This window comes from Aythya marila, assembly GCF_965140915.1.
Source record: "Aythya marila genome assembly, chromosome: 3".
NCBI classification, from domain to species: Eukaryota; Metazoa; Chordata; class Aves; order Anseriformes; family Anatidae; genus Aythya; species Aythya marila.
The window spans coordinates 107338658-107363364 of NC_139044.1; the positions used below are offsets into that span (position 1 = coordinate 107338658).

The window sequence follows — 24707 nt, forward strand, 5'->3', positions numbered from 1 at the left end:
GCCAATGCTTACTGTACCAAACTTTTTATTATTTCAAACAAACTTCTGTACAAAAACATCACAGCAGGCAAAGAAATTCAGTGGCTTCAGCAAACAGCACATGACAACTTGCAGAATGCTTTAACGTTTACATTTTTATTATACAAGTGACAAATAGCTTTCCTCCAGGCTACTTAAAGACTTCATTGTTTGACAAATAATTGCAGGTAAGCGTCTATTAACTTTAGTTACTAAAACTCAACAGAATAACCTTTAATCCACCTAAATTTATCTAACTGAAAGTGGCTATGAACAAAACAGGATTTTCCCTAATATACATTTGTAAATGTCCCCCAATTAAAAATGGAGTTTGTAAACAGTGGATTTACTACTACAAAATAGCAGTGTGATCACCGCTTCCAGAAAAAGAAAAACTACTCGCAATTTCTAATTCTGTTCCTGACGACAACATAGTGATCTGCCACAACTGCAGATCTCTGAAATGAACTCTACAGTTGCAGTGGTATCTTGTAACATTACATGTATAACACTAGCTTCTGTGGGTTCTCATAAGATTTGAGAAACCTCATAGTGGCAGTTCTGCTCAGAAATAAACTCTAAGGCAATTCCTATTCCAAAGAACTTATGATAGTAATACTGTTTAAGGACCAAGTTCAATGACTAAATTTGTAACAGCGCAGCTGAGTTTTAGCAGACCAAATGCATCTTCAAAGTCTTATGGGTAATGTTTCAGAAGCGAAATGCATGAAAATTCCAGTGACAGCACACAAACCCTGATTGATGTACACAAGAATAAACAAATACAAATCTGAATCTGTGCACAAGCACTGGAGTTTTCATACATACATGCAAGCAAAGTACACAATTGAACACATTTTCACGTGACCTCTGCAAGAATATGTACAGCAACTGTAGATCACTCAGAAAAGACACTTTAACAGAGCATGAACATTTTGCTGCTTTTGGCAAAATATTTCTATTCCATTTACTGGAAAAATTACTAGAAAGAAAGAACAAACAACTCAGCAAGGAACTCAAGTCCTTGAAGCATCAATCACACCTAGAAAAACAATGAAGAGCAGTCAGCTGAAACATACCTCTGTGTGGATTCTGAATCAGCTGATGAATATTACTACCCAGGAAATTGATGGAGTGCCTAAGAACAGCTCAGGTCTTGAAACTCCTTTATTTCATCCCTAGTCTAATGTGGGCAATTTGACACTAGGGAATTTTACTGCTACAGAAAAGCATTCAGCTTTATACAGTTTTGTATCAGCAAAAAAATTATTTACCAGGAAGAGCTGTCTCTAACAGATAATGTTTACCATGATATATTTACACTGACAAACTCTTTTCTCAAGTCAAGGCATTAGCATTTTCCCTTACCTTTCTAAATCTAATAAAATTCTGTATAATTTTCAAAATCTAGCAATGGTCTTGAAACACACTTCGTGTTTATATTGAATCTGAAAACAGGTATTAATTTCCTCAGTGGTGGAAAGGTATAGGCTATATTTATTAGAGGTAAGATGACCTCTTTTGCAATGCATTTTTAGATGTCAGCCAGCAAATAATCCTTAAAATCGGATGTCCACTTATTACAGGAAAGACAATATATTTAATGAGGATAATGAACATTCAGGTATTCTTCTATTCATACAATTTTACTTTCTCTTTGATTAAATTTCTCCTTTAAAGTTCCTTTTTCTATGGCATCTCTGATATTCCAGTTTATCTGATTTCATTTTGTCTTCATTACTACCTACTTCTCTGGAAGAGAAGGCATTTAAGGATTAAAATACACAGATAAACTGTTGTAGCTGAAGTATCTAAGTAGAAAAGGTATTTTAAAAGTCAAAAGATAAAGGCTAGCATAAAAACTTAGGCTGCACTATATAAAGTCAGTCAGGTTATGATTACAGATTCATATATTTTAGCAGTGCGAAGAAAATGGTTATGTAAATACACACGAGTATTAACACCAACTGTATTAAATTATGTAAACATACACATCTTCTGTGGTCAATACAAACATCTACTTGTCTCAGGATACTACTGCAGCATAGCTCGGATTTGTTTTGAAGTAGATTCATCATTCAGGTGTTTTGTAGTGAACCTAGAAATTACAAGTTAGAACAATAAATAAAACAGTAAATACAATAAAACAAACATGGATAATAAGAGTCTGAAAACTTCATTGGCTTTTTTGGAAGTCAATACAGGTCAATTACACAAAGACCCTTGTATATTCCTTTACTCACTGATCACTGGAATTTAATTACTATTAGTCTGGAGCTCTTTATCTTTTAATTACCCTTTGCAATAAATTATTCCTTATTAATAGGTGGAGAAATGCTGGCCTCAAGCCAACAATCATAGTTACTTCAGTGTTGCAAGTGTTTTAATTTAAAAGATGGGTCTGCAATCAAATACAGTGCCTGTGATCTGGCAGGAAACTGAAGTCAAATCATCATATTTCAAGAACAGATCTTGATACTGTCTATGACTTTTTTTTTTTTTTTTTTTTGGCAGACTTATCTTCTTTTTTTTTTTTCAGTTAAAAGCCTCAAAAGAAATATAACAAATAGAAAGCAATATGAAATAGGATAAAAAAATAGGAATCTAGAGGAATCCTAATTAGGATTTAGGAATCTAGATTGAATTTTGGCAGAACCTAAAAGTTTAAGAAGCTTTTTAAAATGTCTTCTAAACTTGCATCTTATGATGTACCATCACACAGAGAATCTTCTTGCTTGCTTGCTTGCTTTTTAAACCAGCAGTTTATTTTGTGCTGAGTTAAACTATTATGAATATCCTAGGAGGACTGAAAGAGCTTTAGTGTGTTTCTTCCATTTAAGCCCAAACGCATTTGCCACTATGTATGTTTTTGGGGAAATCAATTGCCACCCAAGCTCAAAGGACAACCAACACCTGTAGGATTTAAGTCTGTATCAATTTCAATTCAAAAGACATAAGTAAAGATGGAGGTGGTTATGGCTGTAGATCTCTCTCTATCCTAGTCCTCTACAGCTAAAAAATTCAACACAGCTGTGAAAGATTTGTTACTATGATGCCTTTCTCAGTTTCAGAGAGGTCAGATCTTTGTGTCTTGCTTTCCGAGAGCGCCTCAAATGCTCAGGTACAATATAGGGGTTTAGGTTAGATGTTTTCCTTAAGTTGTACCATTTAGCAACATTAAAATAAAATAATTCACTAGATCGCAAGGAAAGAGAAAAGGGAAGTAATGATGACCCGAGAAATAGAAATTTTGTTCTACACAATTCTATTCTATATTCTATTGTAATTCTTTCATTCTAAGTGTTCTAACTACTGAGATATTTTATATAAGAAATCTTTCTCTATCTGTGCCTTAAAATAAAGCTCAAACTGTCTACTCCAACTGATGGTAGATGTAGATCAGTGCTCTAAATTGCAACTTTCCTGAAATTTGCAGTCTCTTTCCTGTCCCTTCCTCTAGTGTTCTCTATTACTGTCTCTGCACAGGCTGCTGTGGTTATTGCAAACAGCTTTGAGGAACCTAGCTCTTCATTTCTAGCAGTCACTTCAGCTCTGAAGTTGGCTTTAGAAAGTGCTTGTTGAAGCACCATACCATTCCAGTTTTTAATACAGTTCTAGACAATTTGTTGGAGATGTCTCAAGAAGATTGTGGTAGAGCGCGCAATTAATATTCACGTCACCTAACCTTACTTATATAAAAGTCATTTATCTAATTTGAGATTTCTGATCGTGCTTGTAAGCAACAAAGACAGAGAAGTAGACAAATGCTCATTTTTTCCCACTGAATATTAACTGAGCATAGAAAACACGCTTAGCTATATTGTTTACTTTTTAGATAGCTAATTTTTAGGCAATTGAATGAACTTCTACTTAAGTATCACTGACGTAGGACACTACAACTTCCAGTATTAATTGTCATTGACTATCAAAGTGAAATGAAATTGAAAGAAATTAATATTACTTAAGAAAATCCCAGGTGATGAATGCATACCTGAAAGGACAGTTTTCTTAACAAAACAAACTTCTAGGGTGAAAAGTCTTAAATATGAAGAAATTGGGAGAAAAAAAAAAAAAAAGAAAGAAAAAGAGGAATTTGTTAATTTGTTAAGGCTGAATCAAACAATTAATCGATACATACCTGAGAGCATTCAGAAGTCCTTCCACAGTGTCAGGTGGCTGTTCCTTTAAAACTTTTATGCATCCCTTCATCTGGGAACAGAAGCATGCCACTATTGAACAATAATATATGAATTGCACTAGCTGAAAGCAAGGAAAAATTTCACCAAAGAAAGGCAGGTTTTTTTTTTTTTTTTCCTACTGAGTGTTAACGATGCTTTATAGGACACAATAAAAAGTGCAACTTATTTTAAATTAGAGAAAACACCTACTTTACTAAGTAGCTGTTGATACTAAATTATAAATCAAAAACGTTTATTTTAACTAACACAATTTCTCCAATTCCAACTGGAAAAGAGTTCAAGAATAGCTGATATAAGCTAAAAAAAATCAAAGAGATTGAGAGAGAGTTCCATATCACTGCTGATAGGAACTATCAAAAGAGATGTTTTAACTTTGACTTTTATTTTTATACTTGCACACAGAGAAGTAATTTTCAGTATTTAATTTATAGTTGTAAACGGCAATAGCTTATGGTTTGTTTCATAACTAGTGGTTTCTAACTTCATCTGAGATGAGAAGTCTCTGGTGTTGACTTTAAACATGATAGTGAAAGAACATCTGCCTTGGAGACTGTAATAATCAGGCTAAAAATACTGTTCAAATTTACAAAAGATAATAAAGCAGAGAAAGAAGACAAAGAACTTATCTGACCCAAAATACAGACTCCTTATATAGTTCATAGAGAGAAACAGTAAATTCCTCCAACCTATCCAAAATATAATTTCAGATGTAGTGAATGGTACCCTGGAAATACATATTTCTTCCCATTGCTATGTAGATATCCATTAGCTATTCAGAAGTCAGTCTAGGTAAAATCAATCTTATTTAAAGTAACAGATAAAGACATGGCACAGCCAAGATGTGATCTTTTTCCAAGTCACATTACAGTGCTAAATCTACAAGCCATTATTTTCTTTGTAGCTATAGAGCAACTCCGCCTTATTATGGAAGTGGATGATTAACTGAAGTCAGGATCCATGTATTTGCCAATAAAAATTATTTGGAAAATGTGACTCAGCCTCCTGTACAAAGACTGGTCTAACAATTTCTGATCACTGTTCAGTTGGCTTATTTCTACCTGTAACATAAAACTAGCAATGCAAACACCAAATCAGATGAAATTCTCAGGGTAGCAGCACATGTATTGTTAAGTGACAAAGTTACTTCTCCTGAACCAGAGAAACTCTGCAATACAGTATGAAGTACACATTCAGATGTCCCATCAGATCAGACAAACTCAAAAAGGATAAAAATTCAAAGCATTCATTTCCATTTTTGTCAGCCTCAGAATCCTTAAAACAATCAAAAAAATAGAAGCTCTTAGGGTATCTAAGCTAGGTGCCTATCAGCAACAGCTTGAAATACAACTCTTTGGTATCCAGCCTTGAGAGAGTAACAGAAAGGTAATTTGTTCCATTGTCCCTAAACTCTTCAAATGGCTCCTAAGAAATGACTAGCTTGGAGAGTAGCATTGTTTTTTTTTTAGTATGCATCACCTGAAATACAACAGGAATATATATATATATATATATATTTTTTTTTTTTTAAGAAGAATCTCTAAACTAATTAAGCAAATTAATAGTTGAGATCATATACTAATTTTTTAAAACTGAGTTGTACATTTCCTTCCTCCCATTTACGCTGACTATCCTGTAAGATTACAGGGTTTTAGGATAAATGTGATAAACAAAGTACGCACACTGTATATTTGGTCCTGTGAAAATTTCTACTTATGTATTCTTTGAAGGCAAGAGACCAAATTAGAAGTCAGGAAGTCTGAATTTAATTCCCAGACCTTATCTGCTGCATGACTTTGAGCAAATCAATTCACCTCTTTGTGAAATCCCTTTCCCTCTGTTAATCAGAGTCAAAGAGATCCAGTAAAATATTGGTATCCACAAATAAAAATGCTAACAAAGACTCAGTGTCATGGAGTACAAAAACATATATGTATGTATATATATACATATTTTTTTTTTTCTTCCTTTGAAGTAGACTGTCTTGTAAAGGGAAAGATTTAGCTTTTTTCATTAATTACAGATTATTTCTTCTGAAAGATGTAGTTCATGAGATTTAGGCTTGTAAAAATATGTAGCACCAATAGAGCACTTTTTTGTATGTGCTTGCGATATCTCAGATAAAAAAAAAAAACAAAAAAAAAAAACACGTTTATTTTGCTGTGACTGTTCATGCCAAAAATAGAACTGAAGGCTCATTATCAACATTACAACAGTAGCATTTCAGTTCTGTTACTTTAGATCACAGACAAAGCAGAGACAATGTAGAATATCTGCCTATTTACAACAGAGCTACAGCCAAGGATAAGCATTTTATTATAAAGAGATTACATGATTAATAAAAAATTATGACCACAGAACTTATTCAAGGTTAGCTATAATACAAAATTATTTTAGTATAACTCTACAGTTGGTAGAAAAGCGGAGCTAACAAAGACAAATAGGTATCTGTGTCTGAGAGAAAATACCTTATTTTAATTTCAAACAATCTGATGTGAAAGTATGCAGGTAGCATAAATTTTAAGTTTTGCCATTCAAAAGTAATTAAAATGATTTATACAGAGTTGTAAGCTTGTACTGAAAAAAATCTGCAAACTAGTTTTCAAACCTATGGAATATTAGAAAAAGTAATTCTTACATCAATCTTTGATGTCTTTGAGAAAGCTCCCACAGGATGAACATGATCATACAGAATAATAACTCCCACCATTACACGCATGCAGAACATAAGAGTCTCTTCACTGGTGAATCTACTCCTGTACTCTCTGAAAAACAGAACAAAAGAAACAACAAGTCTTGAATTTTTTTAGCTTGATAGCTTTCCAAACTAGACTATGAATGTGTGAAACCTTAACATTGTACTTAAATGTAGTACAAGAAGAAGAATTTTAGCAAAATTTTAAAGATCTTTAAATTGCATAAGTCCATGTCAATTTAGAAAGAAGTTCAGAAAGCAAAGAGATACGGAAATCTGTCCTATTGACTCTTCACAGTTTAGATCCTCACTTCTGTGAAGCCATCAACTTAGACATTTTGCTGAAGACTTCCATAGTTAATGAAAATATGATGGACAAAAATTCTGCTTCCGTTTAGTCTTAGCAATGCAACATATTTGGACCTCAAATGAAACCTACTCTTTTTGCTTTCTTTGAAACAACTAACATTTAGGTGGGATCTAATTTTAGCAGCTAGGAAGCTTAGGGCTTCACCTAGGTGAATCATAGCCATTGCTCTCTCCTAAGTACATAGGCAACTTCAACAACCCAGGTTCAGTAAACATCTAAAATGTAGAGGCACACTATATGGGACTTGACTGAACTCATTCCAAAGAGATTTTCTGTGATTTTTGAACGGCAAAATAGGAGTATGGATGGCACAGTTAAGTCAGTCCCTAACAGCTCCAATACCTGAAATCATCACAAGAAATAAAGAATTAACTACAGTAGAGAAAACCAGAAAGTCTGAAAAACGCTAATCACTGCTATTTTTCCAGCAAGTATTATTTTGAATAGATAATACACAGACATCTACTGTCATTCATTGGCTTTCAATATAAAAAAAATACTTAAATATTAAAAACACCAAAAGCTTTACTGTACTATTTCTCAGTTTACAATGACTTCAGATTTTATTCTTCAGTTTACAACTACTATTAACACACCATCATAACATGACCTGATTTAAAGGCTTCAGACATTTACATGTGAAAATATGTGATTATCCCACAATTAGAACTAAGAACTGGATAATAAAGTCAATTTTCTTTTTCTAACTCTTTACTTACTGTTATTCTAATTTTGCCAAAAAATGAGCTAACACATAAGGTTAGTTTTCAATGATGCATTTTAAGATGTCCAAGTATTGTGAGATGAGCCCCACCTCCTATATACACTTCTCCAGAATCTTCATAAACAATCATAATAACCTCGGGCATTCTACCCTTTACATACCATTATGAGCAAATAATTCAAAGACAAGAATACTACTGTGAATCTATCTTGTATGTGTTTTTCACTCAGAGAACACTTCTAACCTAAAAAATACTTGGCCAAAAGCACAGCTAAACAATAGTAACTCCACTGGCTATAATAATGCAAATAAGTAAGAAAGCAACTATACAGTTTCCATACAATTGAACTTTCCCATATCCAGAATAAGATGGCTGCATCCAAGAAAGACCTATTCAAATTATCTTCAAAATAGTCCCTGTGTATCACCTGCAAAAATGCCACTTGGAAGAGCCAAAACCTGTCCTGCTAATAATTTAGCAGAATGGGCAATCAAGAGATGGCAGTTGGCATATGACTCCGGTTAGACAAGACACAGATATTGAAACCTATGCACTTAAATTACACTTGTATGTTAACCTTTGTTGTAATACAGGCTGACCATGTAATCCCAACCTAACAAAATTCAATGCTGATTGATGAAAAATATTCTAAGATGGTTAAAATAGGAGGCAAGGCTTTCTGAAACAGATAATGCTTTCTATACCAATATGATAACACGATAAAAATCTTGAAAAACAAGATTTAAGGTAAAACTTACGGTGTTTCCAACATGACTTTACATACACTAGCCATAGTACTTAGACAGTCCGTTGTATTTTCAATTGGCAATGTTTTGTTCTAGAAGGGTTAAAAATAGACATTGTTCAGTAAATTGTCTTGTAAAATTAAAATTAAGAATGTCTATGCATTTCTCCCATTTCTCCCCCATTACCTACTTCTGATACAAAGTGTGTAGTTGCATTACTGAGTGTTTTCAGCATTGGTGTGGCCTCAGCATAAAACAGGGACATCCTATTGGCCATTTCATTGTTTACTTCATTCTCAATGTCTAGCTGATAAAAACACAAGAAAAAATAGTTAGTAAAACTCTTAAAAATTTTGGCAGTAGCAGGATGCTCATATCAGCAAGCAGATTGTTGCATGAATAGTTCCAGCCTAATCACTGCTGATTAACTCTCACTGTGAGGGACAGAACATGACAGCTTGCTAATCAGAATAAAAAATATTACCACAAATGGTGTAAATGTGTGCAAAATAATAAATACATCTGCATGAACAGCAGATCAGCTTTTATTTACTTACATGCATGTTGTTTATTCTGTTACGGCTTATTGTTCGCCTATAATAACTGAAGTCATTCTGAATTGCTGGGTTTCTCATCTTAGGGAAAGACAAATAGGAAATAATCAGTTTCAATTCAAAATATATGGAAAAAAATAGCATGTACTAAAAGATTTTATTTACCTTAAGTTCATCAAAACGAAGAGTAAAATGTAAGATTTCTGCAAACTCTTTAGCCAGAGCCTGTTCCCGTTCCAGGTGTTGAGTTGGAGTATAAGGTGGGCAAGTCAAGGATTCCAATAAGCTTTGCAGGGCTTTTTCTAAATAAAATAATAGAAGCACAGCTTTTATTCAGTCCATATTATGACAATTTTTACATAGGTATCTAAACATACTTTGTTAAAAAGGAAGGAACCCTTTGAATATGCAGAGCCCAAACAGGAATATTCTTCCTTTCTATTCTAAGGTGAGAAACACTTGTCAAAGACACCTGCCTCTTTAAGCTGTCATTTCCTCTCCATTTTGCATCAGTGAGCTCCTTTCCCTTACTTCTCCTTTTCCTTTTTAACACCCTTTATCTAGGATCCCTATCAAAAATTGTATGGAGAAAGCATTTTTCCTGTATTCAAATATCATGCCCTCTCTCTTTCATCTCACTCAATTAGCCATCAACAGTAGAGAGATTATTCTGGCATCTCAGTTATTAAAAGTGTACTCTTAGGCACTGATAGCAATGACGTTCAGCTCCTGTGGTTATAATTACTAGCATTACTCAAAAAGGGTACACAATTTAGGATGTTGTAGAAGAATTCCCTTGTTTTGGTAGCTCTCCCACTTTATAAATACATTATGAATAAGTTTTTTGCACACTGGCTCTCATCCGGAATCCTAATTCAAAGATTAAGTACATAATTTTTTGAGGAGAGCAGGGATGGCAAAATCAGTTTAAAACATGCTCAGGCTTGGATTTTCACCCTGCAAGAGAGTTTATCGATATCTTCCTTTCTCTTATCTCCCTCCTTAAAACAAACAAACAAAAAAAAAACAAACATAAATTACTGTATATTTTACTATATTTAAATATATATATTTTTATATATATATGTATATATATATATATATGGTCTTAATTCATTTTAAAACCGCTCTCTTCAAGAATCCAAATTACAAAAAGCAAATTGCATTACTACAATAAAGATCAATGATGTGCTGAACAGTGGGAGGCATCAAACTTCATATTGTTACAATCACACTCTCTGCTTGTCCTCTATTTAGATAACATAGACTTAAGTGACAAGCTAATAAACTGTGATAATTTTGAAATCAAACAAAGATTAAAAGGTATGCTCTGAGAAATGTAATTGAAGGCAAATTTCTGTCGGTATCAAAAAGAAAGAGTAACAACCTTTTAAAAGTTTGTGGGAAAAGAAACATTGTCTTTCCTTAAAGTAAGCTGGTAAAACAGATAAAATAACACAAGGCTCACCTAATCTGAGTGAAAACTCATAAAAACGCTTCAGCCTTACAACCAGAGGACATACTGAATTCCACGCTTTTTCTTGCAACTGGATATCATTGGGGTTTTGTATTGCCTGAAATGAAAACATCACAGTAAAGAATGGTGATCCATGAGTAACGACCAAAAGGTGGTTTGGAAGTCTTTTTAATACAGAGTTTTAGAAAGTAAGTATTATAAAAACACAGAACAATTACAAGAAATTACACTGTACAGGAATAGAAAACTATTAAACAAAAACAAAAGCAGTCAAAAAAACCCACAACATTCTTTTCCAGCTTCCTTCTTCCTTTTAACTTGATGATTAAAAAAATATTGTGAAAACATAAGGGAAGACATTTGTATAAGAAACTTTTTTGTTTTCTTTTTAAGTTTTGATCCTTTTGAAATTTTCAACATATTCAGGGTCTTAAGTTCTATAGCTCATAATAGAAGTAAACATGAGACTGATGCAGGAAAAGATTCTGTAAGTTGAGACAAATTTTAAGTAACAGTTCTGAATTTTACTTCAGGACCAGATTCACAGAAAAAGACACCTGCAAAGTTGATATAAAGTTATAATTTACTGTGTTTCATTATTTCTCTTATACAGAACCATTATTTTCAACTTTTTTTCTATTATTTCTGATATCTGAGCATTATTTCTTCCACATTCTTATCTGTGACTTCTGCCATAAGATACATGAAAAGAGGCATTTGAAACTGTATATCAAAGTAAAAAATAGTTACTAATTTCTAATAGTAAACCCAAAAGAAATTCCAACAGTCATTTCATCATCTGATGATGTGACGTTAGGGCTTACTATGTTACCCATAATCAGTAACATGTTTTCAAAAAACAATTTTAACGAAGATTTTTGTATAGTTCGACAGAACATGCTTAGATATTGAACAGAAGCAAGGAACACATTGAGTTTTGCTTGATTTTGCTTCCAGAGAACTGTTATTAACATTAATGAACATACATCTCTAATTTCTTGTCCAGCTCCTTTGTAAGCCTGAAGATCTGCAAGCATACTTTCCGAGTCCTGCAAAACTGCACTGATCTGATTCCATACCTCCCTTTCTCCATCTGTGGGCTGTGCATCTAAGAAACATAAAAGCAAAAGGCACAAAGTCAAAAGGTAGCTGCAGTACAAATGGCAAGATTACTCAGTTCTACTTAATTATATTCAACTTGACAATGTGTTAAATGCATTTTTTTTTAAACACACAACTATACTGCACTGCCACTCTGCTAACATCAAAGTTTTTCCTTTCTTTACACCAAGGAAGGAAAACCAGTACAGTTTTGGTAAGCTCTGGCTCAGAATGTCTCTTCTCAAAAAGCTGCATTTTGAAGTGAAGCAGTATCATAAAGCAGTAGTATTAGAAAACAGAATAATGCCTCTCATTCGTGAGCTCCACAGCTTGAATCCTCAAGCAAAGGATTGTTCATGTTTCTTGCAGCTTGGGGATAAAATCAAGCCTGAATGGTGCAGTAGAATATAAACTTCCTCCAGGCTTCCCTAACTGGGCTAACTTTTCTGTAATAGGTACAGTACTATTAAACATTTTTCCTTTGTATGTCAAAGACCATTCCTGCTACTAAAATAAAACCAGTTCTGACAATGATAATTTTGTTTTTAGGGTGGGAATGGCTTGTAGGCCTTTATATTAAGAGAAATGACATTTTGAAGGAGATTAAAATGCCCACGCTAACAACACGAAATTCGACAAGTGCAAGCAAGGCACGTAGTGATAGGACAAGGGGAGACGATTTTAAATTGAAAGAGGGTAGATTTAGATTAGATAACAAGTTATTCACTCTGGTGGTGAGGCACTGGAACAGGCTGCCCCCTCCTTGGAAGTATTCAAGTCCAGATTGGATAGGGCTTTGGACTGCCTAATCTAATGAAAGATGTCCTAGCCCATGGCAGCAGAGGTCGAAACAAATGATCCTTATAAGGGTCCCTTGCAATCCAAACCATTCTACAATTTTAAGATAAATTTTCCAATTCAAATCCCACGTGATGGGATTTTTAAAGCATGATGTCAAGTGATGATGTCAGACCTCAAACATCAATTTGCAAGACAAGGTAGAGATCTTCTCCCTTCTTTTGCTTTGAAACATAAAGTTAACGACACTGATTTGACAGGATGACCTACATTTACAATTGCTGTCAGCAGTTGTAGAAACAATCACAGTGTCCCCGCAGATTTCTACAATGAGACTTTTTTTTTTCTCCCCTAAAGACAGTATTTTGATCTTAATGGAGGAAAAAAAAAAATATTGTGAAGGTAAATCTTATGTCAACTGTTAAGGGCTACTTGTTTGAATTCAAAGCAAAGAGATACATTTAGTTTGAAATTCAGTGATTAGGAAGAGCAACTATATACATCTCTACGTTAACAGGCATTAAAAATACTTTTTCTATTTAGTCTTCTCACTCTCCCTAAGAAATGAGACACAGTTCTTCAGCTATAAATCAGTACGGGATTCATTTACTCAACCCCCATTAGAAGCAAATGAACCAGTTCAATTTGGAGAGTATGGAAAGGGCAGACACTTCTGAAGACTTTCTCTATGAATTTTCAGGTTAGGACAATTCAGTTAAATATTAAACCGGTACCTTCCTTGGCTCAGCTCACTCCCCGAGACCCCACGGATATCACCCCCTGTAAACATCTTGGAGGGAAGGTAGAACCAAAGGGAAAAGTACCCCAAAGACAAAAATCACAGCTGAGACAGTGCTGTTGAACTGAACTCTTAGTGATATTAAGCTTACAATGATACTGACTGATTCTTTCCCCGAGCTGCAAGAAATTTCATGTATACACTGTAATGGTTCTCTGACCTTGTGAAAAAGAGGGGAACAAAACAGTGAACATTTATGAGTTTAACAAGGAGGGTGGTACTCTTGCTAAAATGTTACATACCAAATAACAATGAAGTAGGAGGAAGGAAGGAGTCACCTATAAATCAGTATTTGTATTTTAATTGTTAAGTAAAAGTTAATTAGAGTAGTATTACCAGCATAAAAAAAGAGAATAAGTAAATGATTAGTACAAATCACAAGTGTAAAATTTGCATATACAGGTCACCAGAAGCATGGGTAAGTTAGCAAAGTACTTCTATGTTACTTTCACAGTTAATTCACTTTAAAAAGTTTTAACCCCTAATAAAAATTTAAATGCTGTAGACTGCTCAGCATTTTGGAACTTAGGAACGGTCTTTAATAACATCCTTTGTAGTTAATCTTTATCAAATTTTCCTAATTCATCTTTTGGAAGCTGGGGTAAGGGTGAACATTTGAAACCAACCGAGCTATTTTGTATCCCAGCACCTGGGGAAGTAGGACTAGCAGAAAGGTAGATGGATGGAAAAGGGAAGGGAGAGGGAGCAGGCTGCAAAAGCTACAGAGCAATAGGCTTAGCTTGCACTTGCAGAAGCAGTTTGTATTTATGCTGAAAGTGTTTAGCTTAAACGCAAAGGCAGGGAGGATGAATCAGGCTTTTTTTTTTTTTTCTTTTAAACATGCATCTTATTTATGAACTGTACGTTACGCAAACGGATGCTCTGCTAAAATTATAGTTGTGTTTCAAAAGGGATTTTACCTAAAGATTTTACCAGGTATTTTTGTCAGCTAAAATACCTGTGATCAATCACTGAAAAAGATACAGCTTGCTTCAAACAATAACAACAACATTAAAAGGAATAAAGAATTCTTCATGGTTGAGAGTTTGGCTTTTAAAATTATTTTTCTATTCCAACAATGCCAAAGCTCATTCCCCTGTACTGTGTGTAAAAATGCCATACATGATCAAACAGTAACAGCCTGGAACTACTGCTTGGTAGCATCACCTCTTGCATCTTATTACTAGAGATCCAGCACATTCTTAAGCACTTTGAGCAAATTTATAAATAAAATTGTAGCCACAACTTATCCACACAGAATGTAAGCCCTCTCAGTAAGGTACCAGATCACTGAACTTACTGCATTTCAAGTCTAACAGTCTTTAGAGTACCCTCAAGTCTGAATCTTTACAATTCACAATTATCTTTCAGAGTGCGCTTTCTTTAGCAAGACAAAACAGGAGACCCTTGCACCTCTCTCTGATAACTGAGTAAATCCTCTTCAATTATTTCAATATACTGTATTCAAGTACAGTGTGGTAAATACTCTGGAGGGAAGGGATGCCATCCAGAGGGACCCTGACAGGCCTGAGAGCTGGGCCTGTGTGAACCTCATGAAGTTCAACAAGGCCAAGTGCAAGGTCCTGCACCTGAGCCACAGAAATCCCAAGCACAAATACAGGCTGGGCAGAGAATGGATTGAGAGCAACTCTGAGGAGAAGAACCTGGGGGTGGTGATTGATGAGAATCTTAACATGAGCTGGAAAGCCAACTGTATCCAGGGCTACATCAAAAGCAACATGGCCAGCAGGTTGAGGGAGGTGATTCTCCCCATCTACTCTGCTCTCGTGAGACCCACCTGGAGCCCTGCATTCAGCTCTGGGCCCCCAGCACAAGGACACAGACCTACTAGAACAAGTCCAGAGGAGGGCCATGGGGATGGTCAGAAGGCCTGGAATATCTCCTATGAGAACAGGCTGAGAGCTGGGGTTGTTTAGCCTGAAGAAGAGAAGGCTCTGGGGAGGACCTACAGTGGCCTTCCAGTACCTAAAGGGGGCTACAGGAAATCTGGGGAGGGACTCTTTGTCAGGGGGTGTAGGGATAGGACAAGGAGCAATGGCTTTAAACAGAAAGAGGGTATATTTATATTAGACATTAGGAGGAAATCCTTCACTCAGAGGGTGGTGAGGCACTGAAACAGGTTGCCCAGAGAAGCTGTGGACTCCCCATCCCTGGAAGTGTTCAAGACCAGGTTGGATGGGGCTTTGAGCAACCTGATCTGGTGGGAGGTTGGAGCTAGTTGATCTTTAAGGTCCATTCATTCTGTGATTCAATGAAATCTGTATATTTGTATATACAGATTCTACCAGCAAATTTTCATACAGAAAGCAAAAAAAAAATAGTTTTGGAGAGAAAAGTTATTCCATTGGCTCCATCACAATTAACCAGAATACGGTAATTCATCCACTCCATGAACAAATGAACCCTTTCATCATTATACAAGATCTAGTCAATATTTTTGATGGGACTTCTGATTTAAAAAAAAATTAAAGGCGGAAATGATGGACTCTGGACCAAATTCAGTCCATTTGTGGATGAGTTATGTATTTCAGGTACTTGGTAGTGTTGCAACATGGAACAATTTTTTTTTTTTTTTATAATATGTCATTTGTTTCAAAAAAAAGTCCTAACAATGAAAAGGTACCTACCTCATCCTTCACCATTTATGCATTAGAAAAAGCATAGACACGACTACATATCTAAGACACTAGTTCTCACGGGACAAGATTAAATACAGAAAAATGGATATGAAGCATTTACCAAGACAAAGTCAAGAGTAACAATATCTCTGCAATTGATTTTCATGAAGAGATAACAAGTCAGTACTAAAAGGAGTACTTCCAATCCGTACACCATTTCTGTATCTGAAATGCAGATGAGAAGCACAGACATTTATTCCACCCTCAAAGTAATTTCAAGCTAAGGGGATTCCCAGTGAGGTTGGATAGTGCTCGCATTTCATTAAGTGTGCAATTGCATTTGTCACAAAATACCATGGTCAGCTGGCTCTGACAACCTAAAAAGCTAGTAGTGAGTAAAGCAAGGTGTTTTACAGGCTCTACTTTCACCTCTTCTTGTCCTACCCATAGCTGAATGTGGCCAATAATTCCAGCAGCCACCAAAAGCAAGTCAGAGTGCAGCATATATACATGTATATTACTGCATCCTTCTGAATTCCTCTTACAGGTCTGTCAGCATGCCAATGATTTTTCCTTTTCCAACCTGGCACATGATTACACAAAAAAAACTAGCTTATGTACTTGAAAAAGACAAAAAGCCTTGCTTTCAACTACAGTGAATAACGTATTTCAGAGGGTATAACCCTCTAGCAGGTATAGCAGGTGAAACCTGCTATATCCCATACATTAAAAAGAATGGTACCACATAGAAACAGCATCCTACCAAACATTTAAGGCAAAATTCCAGTGTACACTGGCTTTTTGAATTTCATCCTTTCTAAATCAGCCAGAACAAAATGAAGCTCTCTAAATTGTTAGTGGCATGACACTGTGCCAAACAACTGAGTCTGAGGCTTCCTTGTTTGCTGCTCCCTTCAGTTCTGTGACAGATGCGGAGTGGACAGCCTGAGAAGAGGTGGTGTGACCTCTGAGACTAAACCACAGCTTCTTGCTTAGGGCACTCTCCGAAGTGCAGGAGACAAATGTAATCTCCCTCAGGCTGGATACAGATTACATCTCCAGCCTTCCTGCCTGCAGAGTAAGGGAATTAATTAATACTCTATTGTGCAAAAAATGGACAGTTGCTCCATTGCCAGACATGTTCTATTAATAGACAATTTTAATCATGTATGAAAAATTATAACTCAGTACTTCATGGATCGTTCCATGGTGGAGGAGGAACACTGGAAAGTAAGTGTCCTTGATTCTCGGGGGAGGGATCAGATAACAAGTCCACCCAGCTAACATTTAGGAAAAAGGGTTCAGGTTCTTTTAAGGTTCTGAGTTCAAAGAGTTTGGTCTTATAAAAGATATTTATATGTAGAGGATGGGACTGAAGGTGACACTAGAGACATTTCCTGCCAAAAACCTACAAGTTTTCCAAAGCATGTTATAAAACTCCAGTCTTTTAGGTTCAAAACAAATTGCTGTTACCCCAATCATCAAATTATTTCCAAGAATTCATGAAATAGTTATTTATTTTGTCTGAAGAGTGGGAAGTAGTAATTTGACAAAATTTCTACAAAAAAGAGCACTCATAAGTTGCTACGGAAAGAGCTTCAAATACTCAGAATTCATTTATTTGTTACTAATTTAAAAAAAGGTGAAGGTCTAACAGAATGTCCCTTCAAGAACAGAACAGTTCTTGAAGGGACAAAAACAATTTTAAGAGAATTCACCCTACGTGCTAACAACGAAAGCTTTCATTAGCTGTGAAGACCATAAACTCTCAAGATTTGTCATGTACTCACTCTTCCTAACAAGATTTTTATTTTTTTTGAGTTAAGAGCAAAGGAGGAATTAAGACAAAGTGGTATATAATCAATTCAAATACCTATCATTTTGAATACAAATACACAAAGTGTAGAACAGTAATTTGCTTTCTGTAATTAAAATAAATAAATCTGGGGTTTAATTAAAACATAATTCTGTTCTGGAAAAATCATAATTTCTAAGAAAATAAATTTATTTCTGTTGCACAGAACAACTCAACCTTACAACATGTTGCCTAAAAATTAAAGGTAGTAAGGGAAACTAGTAAAATAAGTCTACTGACTACTATGCTGACCTTATTGTGCAGTTTCTTAACTGACCTAAGATATCTAGATCTGTTCAATTGCTTGTCGTTCTCTCCAGCATTTCTGTTCTCACTCATGTGACACTGTTAGGGCTCTTCCAACCATGCAGTCATCCAGATTACTCTGATCTCACTGGAAGAATACTTAGTAGGAAGTTGAAAGCTGGTAGAATTTTTTGTTTGTTTTGTTTTGAACAGCTAGTTCCTAGCAGGGTCATTATCCCACATAGTTATCTGACTTAGTTATATGACTGGTACAACCATATTTGTACATGTTAATTCTAGCACAAGGATATAAGACTACGTGACAAATCATTGGGGATCACCCCTTTGGAGCAGCACAGAGCTAGATCAGCTTAAATTGATTATCAAGTGAATTTAAAACCTTCACATTCTTCTTGTGCTTCCTTTGTATAAGCACTCATACTACTTTTGACCAACATCAGCACATAAAACCCCTGACTCTGGAGGTATGAAGACAGATCATATTTGTTCTACTCCTGCATAGTAGGAAAAAGCTTTTTTTTTTCTTCCTAACAATATTCGTATGGCACATTAGATGCATAGCAGGAAGAAGTATGTCACACACCCTCTTTTCAGGTACAATAAATTCTAAATGAAGAACAGCAAAATGTACTATGGAAGGAATATCCAAAAATTCTGTAAACATTTCAGACATAGTGCTGACAGATTTACTTTGAGATTTCAGCTTACTGCTAATGAAAAAGTGCACAAAAACTAAAAAGCAATATCCTGATGCAAAAAAATGGAATACAGTAAACGTATCAACTCAACGTACCTCTCATCTAAAAAGGGACATTCTACAGAGTATTTCCTGTGTTTTTATAACGTTCAGTTATAAATGCAGTTGAACTCAACAGAAACCTCTCTGGGATACTTATACTTGCACAGCAATGTTTTCAAGAAAGTTACTGAACAACAACTCCACTAACACTTGAAACTACAGTTTTACCTATTTAACTTTGGTTTAGTCATTTCGCAGTCTAAAGCAGAGATGAACACAGATGTGAGTTTTTCTCTGATGAATCTGTCAGAATAGGTGTGGCACAGTTGGATAAATCCTTGTGGACAGAAAGGGATACTGCATTTCTACAATCCAGCTAATTCGTTCTTTAAGTCTCTTATCTAAGGTCCATCACACTTCTAGATGCAAAATAGCTGGAAGATTAGTAAATATTTAAAGAGCCTGGCAGCTAATCTTTTTTATGCAGTATATTTGAAATTGAACGAAGGAAGCCTGTGATAGTCTTATACTATTCATAAGCATAATACAAGTACCCTTGAAACTGCATTTTGGTTGAAGGCTTTATTGACACAGAAAAAGAATATTTGCTCTCCTTAAAATAGGTACCTAACCTGTCTGTATTAACCTGAGGATTTGTTTGTATGTGTGTATATATATATATATATACACACACACATGTATACGTGTGTGTGTATGAACATTTCTACATATTTTTACATTTATTTGAAAATTACTTTTTACATTTCAATGAAAAGCACAAGCTATTTCACTCTGCAGACTAATACAATTTAGGGGGAGAAAAAAGGAACAAATTGTGTAAGAAAACATTTGTCTCTACAGTAACTTTAACTCTGTCTTAGTTTAAATTTAGTGGATCAAAACTTTACCTTCTAACACATACCTACAATGTCCAACAGCTACAGCGACTGGAAAAAACAACTTTTGGAGAAACTAGAAACAAAACTCCTAACTCAGCCTGCAGACACATTAAGTCTTTTGTAGAGAAAGAAAAGAATAGAATTTCTTGCACCTGTCGTGTTCTATAAGGATGCACTACAACACGCTGCCCCTGGCATCCTGCAGTGTCAGGAGCTCATCACACTAAGGGTTTTTCACAGGAGAACTGTAAGTAATGCAGTTCTAGTCTTAAAAATGTGACTAAAATTACCTTTTTGTTATAACATAAAAGATAACATCAAAATATCTGAGACTTCTGAAACTATCAAAATTTGATTCTACATTATATTCTACATTATATGAAACACCTTTCCAAAGCTTTGGAAAGGCTTTTTTTTTTTTTTTTTAAACAAGGAAACTTTTGTAACTGCATTAGGTTCTAATAATACTTCTTACTGCTGACATCAGGTATGTAAGAATAGAAATCCAAGAAAAAAAACTAAGAGTACTCTAATTATTTGACTTCTCTCCATAAGTTCAATACAGATATTGATAGGTTTTTGGCTATGGTGAATGCACTTTTAAATATATGAATTTACAAACAAAACAAATCTTCAGCTTTTTGATTATAATCAGCATACAGTCACTTTACAATGGGTTTCTCAATTACAATTACTTCTGCATCTCATGAAACACACATAACACCAGAACTGTCTACCAGATACCTGGAGATTTCAGTGTATGCTCACGTGTTAACATAGAATCATTTAGTTTATGTTTGAGAATGCATGAGGAACGTCTCTGTACTTAAGCATAGTCCCAACTATCTCATTCAACAAGGTATCAAAAACTGATGTCAACTCCTGATTGGAACTACAGTGGATGTATCTTTAGCAACTATACCTTAGAGATACAAAGCCGAAGGACTTTTAGAGACCTCTGAATAACCAACTCTAGTGACAACCTTTACCCACTGAACTGAAAACTAAATCCACAGAAAGTCACATAGCCAGCAATATGCAGATTGGCATCTGGCCATTAACTGAGAACGCTTTAACACCATTCAATGGCTAAGGAGACAAAAGCATGCCACTACACACCTCTGTTGTCACATCCCTTCCACAGAACACAGATTTCATTCCATAAAAATCTCCAGGACTTTATTTCAATCTCTAGGTAGCTGTGCCTGACAAGTGTGTGTGTGTGCTTACACCAATCACTTGTACTTCCCTTGGGAGAAGGTGCTTTGGCCCATTTCAGTTCTTGTTGGCAGTGCACTTTTAGAAAGGCAATAAAATAGGTATTTTCCCCTCTCCCTCCTACGAGGTCTCCCACTGCCAGGCCACCTGTTTCCTGCTACATCTACATTCCTGGTTCATAGGACTTTCTTACAATAGAGGACATGATGGGACTGATTAAACCTGAAGGCTCAAAGCAGCTGAAAACCTTTGTAATAGCTTGGCACAGTGCTCGCTCTGAAGTTTGATAGTAAAAACTACATGATCTTTTGGATAAAGATTTGACATCTCAGTTTTACAATAAAATTGTCAAATTATATAGACAGAGGGGAAAACGGCATAGATGGCTTGCAGTACCTTTTTTCTAAACCCCAACTAGCCAATTAACTTTTTCCATAATTTAAAACTGATCCTTCTTAACATAGTAAGATCGAGATGAGAAGATTAAGATACGTACAAAGTGATATGCATACACTCCAGTTCTGATCCAAGAAAGCAAGTTTGAACAATTTCATAAGATTTACATGTGCTTAAATGACTTTTTGAATCAGTGCTTCTGAGTGAGCACACACAGTCTTAGCTCATGTAATTTTTTTCAGAAAAAATACTTTCAGAATAAATTATTTAGTAAAGCCATTTCAAGGTAATAAAATTGATGCCTACTCATCTGGAATTCTCTCAAACTGTTCTTGAAAATGAAGTCATTCAAAAAGTGACTTTTCTCAAAACATTTTTGTTTGTTCTTTAAAGATATTAAGAGACAAAACATTATACACTGTTAGCATTTCAAATAAAAAGCATTTCACATAAGTAATGGAGTAAGATTAAACTCATATTTAAGGACTTGATGACCAGTTTTCAAGACAATGTCTAGAAGTACATGCAGGAAAACTGTAGCCAGCAGAACTGAAATAGCTTTGATTCAGAGACAGATGCAACAAGGAAATTAGAAAGCGAAACACTGTTTGCAAATTGCTAAACATGCAATTAAGAGAGATGCAATCAAGCACATACACTCTGACCACTTCATTACTTCTTAAAAATGATAATAATCCTGTTAAATCAATCACTGAACCAGGCAAAAACTGTGCCACCTACACTGTTGACATTTTAACAAGATTTTTATTTCCAATATATATTTGCATTCAATGAAGCAACAACAACAACAACATAACTGAATGTTAAAGGAAGCTGAGGTCAAGTTCATTCATATGCAAAAAATGGTTTATAAATCTTCTGAAACTAAGTTGAGGTAAGATTTTACTTGAATGTCTATCATTCTGCCCTCTTCTCTGCTCAGAATGAATTTAAATCACTTTATATGGTTTTATAAATATCAAAAAACAATATTCAACTGAAGTGTAATTTGATTTGCTTGCAAATCCCTTTTGAATTGCTTTATGATGCGTAAGCGCATGCAGTTTATTAGGAAGTAATAAGCAAAGAAGGCAAGCCAGGCAAGAAGCTTTGCTCACTTTCAAAGTCAAGGAAAAAATTTGGCCCCTGATCAAGCTCTGTGCAAGTGAGAACTTTTAAAAGATTTCCCATTTGGTTCCTGAAAAATAGAAAAGGAAGAGAAAAGGAGTCCTGAGTGAACAAATGGTTTTAGAGACAAGGACTTGGACAGACTGGTTGTGCTGGAAAATATACACTGCAAGCAATCAGATTTTAAAAGTTTTTCCTCAGTTTGCTGTTAAGTCAGGGAAAGATTCTCTCATTGTCTAGTAATTGTTTGAACTTACTTTCAAAATCCAGGAAAAAATGTGGATAGTTTTCAATTTCCCTGGTAAGGACCTTAAGAAGATTACCCATCCCAGCAAACCTAGTAAATGCAACAAAATCGTAAACAGTTATATATGTAAAGTTAGAATACTATAACTAAGGGCTTGACACAGTCTGCATCATGTATTAAACATTATGGCAAGTTCTGGACCATGAGAAACATTTTGATGGTCAGTTCAGTGATATTTATGTGTGGGGACAGAGAGAGTAAGACCTTGGATAAATACAGAAATAATTCTGTTCATCAAATTGGAATTTAAACAAAAGTATAACATTCCTAAGTACAGACAGATATTTATGAGTTTATTTACTTAGCAAAAGAAACAAACTCAGAACTGTCTATATTTGTAAATCCTCTAAATTGCTGGACTCAGATTGCTAAATAGCATTCCACAGTAAGAAATAAGGTCTTAATCCCTGGTTTGGATTCTTAAGCATAAATTCACACATTATTGCACTAAAATGACTCAATTATTAAAGAAAATAAATTACTATATTAGAAACCTAAAAAGTCCATTTCTTAACTTGTAAGTATTTTTATGTATTTTTGAAAAAAATACTGAAGTTCAGACTCTACTATTTATCTGTTATTCCTATCTTGTATCAACTCAAAAACATTTACATGTGAAATTATTAAGAAAAACTCCCAAAAGAAAAAGTGACCAATTCTCAAAAAGGCAAGTCTCTGTGGAAGACAAGAAGGAAGGAGATTTGAAGATATTTTTTTTCCCCCCACTGGTATGGTCCTTAGAAAATTCCATTATTCTAAAACTATGTGAAAGTATAGCTTACTTGGGTAAGCTTAATTGTTTTTTTCTCAGAAGAGAGGAATTAAACCATGAAAAGCTAGAATAAAGAGGGTCTGCCTGGAGGGATGTAGAAAAATGTAATTTTAGATTTAAAAGTCAGATTGAAAACTGTTTTTTGCCTCAAAGATAAACATTCTCAGTACTCTAAACCATGGCTCTTGAGGCTTACATCTGATGCTCATCTATTTTTCAGTTTAAGACTTTTCCCACTTAAGAAATCAGAACACACACAAAAATGATTCTAAGCATGTATACGGGTAAAACTTCATTTGAGGAGACAAAGATTTTTTCTAAATTTTCCCTCAAGCATTACAGAAGAAAAAGTATCATGAGTTCTAACTGCTTCATGCATATAAAGGATACATTTTTATAGCAGGAAAACCTAGAAAGGTAATGTAAGGCTTAGAGATTTCAAAGCAGTCATAGTCATCCCATAAAATGATATAAATTTAGTCAATAATCCGTTCCGAGTACACAGTTTCATGTAAACCAGGTTTTTGTTACACATGCTTTGCATAAAGTATTTCTTCAAAATTTTCTCTCCAGAACAGATCTAGTGAGCAGACTGTCAAGCCCTTTACAATTAGCATCATCTTGCATACGCAATATTGAAACATGAAGAAACATTCTCCATTATTCATAAAGTCATGTCCATTTACATGCAGAAAAAAGGAAATACAGTTTTACTTTCACAAGTTCTACACTTTATGAACTGAACCTAAGTTTCTGATTAGCCTAAAAAGGGGAAAAACATGCAAACAGGGGAAACAACTTTACTCAAGACAAGGTTTAATGATGTATAATATAACATCTCATCACACTGAAATATTGCATAAACATCATTTAAGAGGGACAAAATAATACGCATATAGTTATTTTCCTTTTCAGAACTCGGAAAGAAACAATTTATATTATTAAGAAATACTACCACAATCTAAATTCAGTTTTCATTCTTCACATTCAACTCATTTTAAGCCGTAT

At 34.8% G+C, this 24707-nt stretch overlaps 1 protein-coding gene across 1 annotated transcript; it reads right to left on the reverse strand.

Annotated features, from left to right (window-relative positions):
* On the reverse strand, nt 1-22950 carry CYRIA (CYFIP related Rac1 interactor A). The gene is given in 12 exon segments (XM_082758392.1): nt 1-2116; nt 4157-4227; nt 6853-6979; nt 8763-8842; nt 8941-9057; nt 9308-9385; nt 9470-9606; nt 10773-10878; nt 11768-11889; nt 22611-22676; nt 22679-22690; nt 22878-22950. Coding segments are annotated over 12 exon segments (1050 nt in total). The 5' UTR covers nt 22948-22950; the 3' UTR covers nt 1-2052.
* Between the last annotated feature and the right edge of the window lie 1757 nt (nt 22951-24707).